The sequence below is a fragment of the Nicotiana attenuata genome, chromosome 7, assembly GCF_001879085.1.
Source record: "Nicotiana attenuata strain UT chromosome 7, NIATTr2, whole genome shotgun sequence".
Classification (NCBI taxonomy): Eukaryota; Viridiplantae; Streptophyta; class Magnoliopsida; order Solanales; family Solanaceae; genus Nicotiana; species Nicotiana attenuata.
This window is the reverse complement of record NC_031995.1, coordinates 14,242,599-14,246,564: the sequence shown is the minus strand read 5'-3', so window position 1 is coordinate 14,246,564 and position 3,966 is coordinate 14,242,599. Positions and strand designations below refer to the sequence as shown.

General features: G+C 33.2%; 1 protein-coding gene across 1 annotated transcript; it reads right to left on the bottom strand.

Annotated features, from left to right (window-relative positions):
- LOC109228723 (thioredoxin-like protein CDSP32, chloroplastic) lies at positions 278 to 3,160 on the bottom strand. The gene is made up of 2 exons (XM_019393904.1): positions 2,621 to 3,160; positions 278 to 1,062 (listed from the first exon to the last, which is right to left on the bottom strand). Exons 1-2 carry the CDS (start codon positions 3,044 to 3,046, stop codon positions 601 to 603), a joined length of 888 nt encoding a protein of 295 aa, XP_019249449.1. The 5' UTR covers positions 3,047 to 3,160; the 3' UTR covers positions 278 to 600.

The following is a 3,966-nucleotide window of genomic DNA, read 5'->3' as shown; positions in this document are numbered from 1 at the left end:
AGCTCTGCGCCCGGTATTATGTTTTCTGCTGTTTTATCTCCATCTCAAAGCTAAGTATTGTATTTTCATCCAATTTATTTAGCATCTTAGGATCAAATTAATTCATTTGTCTATAAACTACGTGTAAATTCAACTGTACTGATTTACGGATAAACAACAATGATTACTGCTTCGCTGTGAGATTATTTCAAAATGATCCAGTAAATTAAGGCTGATGAGGTTAACTCGCTAATAAAAGATCAATTTCAACATAGTTCACTTTCAAACACTTCCAAAATAATCAATAATCCCAATTTATATCAACTGCAACATAGTTCACAAATTAAGCATACCAAAACTTAAATCTCAACCTATCAAAGTTGGTTTTGTTTTTGTATGACAAACACTTAACTAGTCCATAATCAACAACAACAAACTCAGTAATTTTTCATTAGTGAAGTCTGGGAAGACTAAGATATACGCAGCCTTACTCCTACCCAAAAAGGACAGAGAGACTGTTTTTACGATAGACCCTCGGCTGGAATTAACAAGTCCATAATCATTTGACAAAATCAAATGTCCCAATTAAGTATAATCAAAACATTTTTTCTCAATATAACTTTAATAAGTAACCCTTACTCCTTGGTATCTAAGAATCTCTCCAATGAGTTCTCCTTTCCCAGATCCAACATACCTTCCACAAATCTCCCCTTCTCTTATAAACAAAAATGTTGGCACTTCAACTACATCCATATCCTTCAAAAACTGCATGCAACTGTCATTCTCATCACCGTTCATTCTTGCAAATACAACTGTATCAGCCATTTGCCTTGATAGCTTAATCACCGTTGGATAAACTTTAACACATGGCCCACAATGCTTCAATCCCACATCAAGAACTATTAGTTTTTGATCAATTTTGTGGTCTTGAATTAGTTTTTCTACGTCTTCTCTGCTGTGGAGTTGTACCACTTCAGAATGGTTGTCGCCGTAGTAGAGTACGTCTCCAACTAGTTGATCTGGACCTATGCCTTCTTCTTCGTGTATCTTTTCCATGCTTTTGTAGAAGTTGAAATGTGGTACCTATTGAAAAAAAAAAAAAAAAAAAAAAAGAGCTTATAATGTAAGCTAAAATATTGTCTCGACTTTGATGGTAATTGATAAACAAGAGCTTAATTAAAAGTGTGATACATAGTTATTTTATTGTGCTATATGCTTGGGAAGTTCAGCGACACGGCCAGTAAAAGGCGGCAGCCTGGTGCATAAGGTATCCGCGTTTATGCAGGGTCCCATGGGTATATGATGTAGATAGCCTACCATGCAAGCATTATTGGCTGCTTCTACGGCTCGAACTAGGGGTGTTCGTCGGTCGGTACGGTACGGTATTTAGACTTTTCGGTTCGGTATTTTCGGTATTCGGTTTCTTAAAATCCTATACCAATACCGTACCTAATTAAATTCGGTATGGTTCGGTTTTTCTCCTTTCGGTTTCGGTTTATTCGGTTCGGTAACTTCGGTTTATTCCGTTTGAATACCTAACTAGTGCATAGAGCCATAGACTATAATATTCTTAATTAAAGTACTCAAAAATACAAAACTGAAAATGTTTGTTGACAAAAATTTTGTCAAAACTAACAAATATCGATCCAAATAGAGAAAATTATACATAAAAGAATATTTGATCATTAGAAATGTCTTGTTACTTGTTTAGAGTTAATTGATGAACTTAGAGAATAAAGGAAAGTAAAATTTAGATTTTTTATATTTATATTATAATTGATAATATATGTTTTGTGTAATATAATATATATTTCGGTACGGTATCGGTATTTCGGTTTTTTAATTTAAAATACCAAATACCATACCTAATACCATTTTTTTGAAAAACTTAAACCAAATACCATACCAAATACCAAAATTTTCGGTTTCGATACGGTAATTCGGTATTTACCAAATTATGCACAGCCCTAGCTCGAACCCTTGACCTATAGGTCAAACGGAGACAACTTTAATTTACCGTTGTTCCAAGGTTCCCCTTCTACGGCTGAATCATATATATATATATATATATATATATATATATATATATATATATATATATATATATATATATATATATAAGCCAATATGAAAGGGCATATTAGTTTTTCTTATTTCCAACGAGATAACTTTTGGAGCTTCATCCTTTTTCTATGCATTTCACTGTGAAATTTTTAATAAATAATAACTTATGAACTCCTAAGTTCAAAAATACAATATGGCTACACTAAATGTTTCAAAGGTTGTAAATCTTAGATGCACTTGATAGAGAGGAAGACCTAGCCATATGTAGTCCAATATGGCAAATTAAACAGCATGACAATATCTTTACGAATGGAGTAATATTTATGCACTTTGCAGTATTATATTATCCCCTTTCAATTTATGTGACATTATTAGTTTGTCCAGAAAATCAAATAATTGTGTTAAAACTTCTTATTTACTCTTAACAAGAAAATTTATATTCATACAAATACTATAACATGTTTAAGATATAAGTTTCAAATATTTCAATTCTTTTTTAAATTTCATACCGAGTCAAACATTGGAGTACTAGTATGTTTTATGTATAAATTTATTATTTTTAAATTTCTAACATTACCTTGTCTATCTTTTCTCTGCGGCAGAGTTCCTTTGTCTTCTCCGTTTCATCACCAACCACTAGCAAGAAATCAACGTCGTTGCATGTCTTACTTAGGTTTACCATAAAAGGGTAAATATTTTTCGAACGTTCACTGTCTTTCCCTGCAAATTCCACCACAACAAGCCTATTTTTGGCTTTACTAAGGGCTTCATCTAATTCCTCCTTACTATTCACTTTTACCACTCTTTCATCTTTGTTTGCTTTTTTCTCAACACCTGATGCTGCTGTAGCCTTTGTAATTAATAAAGATCTTTTTGTTCTCAGGTTTGTGGATTTCTCGAATGATTGAGTAGTAGGAAAATTACAGTAAAATGAAGGGCTAATTTTGGTAATAGAAACTAGATCTGGCGATGGTTTGAGCAAAAAATTACTGAGGGTAGCCATACTGGACAGAATTATAGTAAATTTTTCAAGAATTGAACACTGAGGAAGAAGGAAGTAGAAAAATTGGATAAAAAGAAAGAAAAAGGAAATCCAAGTTAAGATGAGGCTGACCCTATTGGTGATCTATAAACACATCCACTTGATAAGTTTTGGTTGCATTTCAACCACATATAGAAAGAGTATATCAAGTTATCAACCACTTTGTCTAGATTTTTTTTCTTCTTTTGTTGTCTTTATGTGTGATATTCTTTGGCATCAATTTCTTGATTTCCTATTCGGTGTCAGATATTTTTATTGGAGCAAATTAAATTTAGATTTATAGCCTGTTTGGTCAAGTTTATTTTTGGCCAAAAGTATTTTTTTTTTTTTGTCAAAAGCGCTTTTGGCCAAAAATTGAGGTGTTTGGCCAAGCTTCTGCAAGTAAAAAAAGTGCTTCTGAGGAGAAGCAGAAGCAGTTTTGGAGAAGCAGAAAAAGTAGTTTTTCTCCAAAAGTACTTTTTTGAGAAGCACTTTTGAGAAAAATACACTTAAAAGCATTTTTTTAAAGCTTGGCCAAACATCTTGACCACATGATTGCGGATGGTAAGGTGTAGAGACTTTATGGTTGACACCATACTTGGAGAGTAAGGTATCAAAAGCCCTATTACAAAAGTGCGATCCTCCATCACTAATGATTGCCCGGGGTGTACCAAACCTTGTGAAAGATACTCTTTTTAAGAAATGCCACCACACTCCTAGCTTCATTATTAGGCAAGGCCACGACCTCAACCCATTTTGACACGTAATTCACTGCTACTAGAATGTAAAGTGTTCCCACACGAGCTAACAAAAGGAACCCATAAAATCAAATACCCCAAACAATCGAAAGATAATCAAACTTCAAAGAAATTGTGTTTAAAGAGGACATACTCGTCTTTCTT

Excerpts from the sequence above, each read along its gene's own strand:
- LOC109228723 (XM_019393904.1), bottom strand. The coding sequence starts at position 3,046 with ATGGCTACCCTCAGTAATTTTTTGCTCAAACCATCGCCAGATCTAGTT. Across the intron at positions 1,063-2,620 it reads GCAGAGAAAAGATAGACAAG|GTACCACATTTCAACTTCTA; the intron begins GTAATGTTAGAA and ends TTTTTTCAATAG.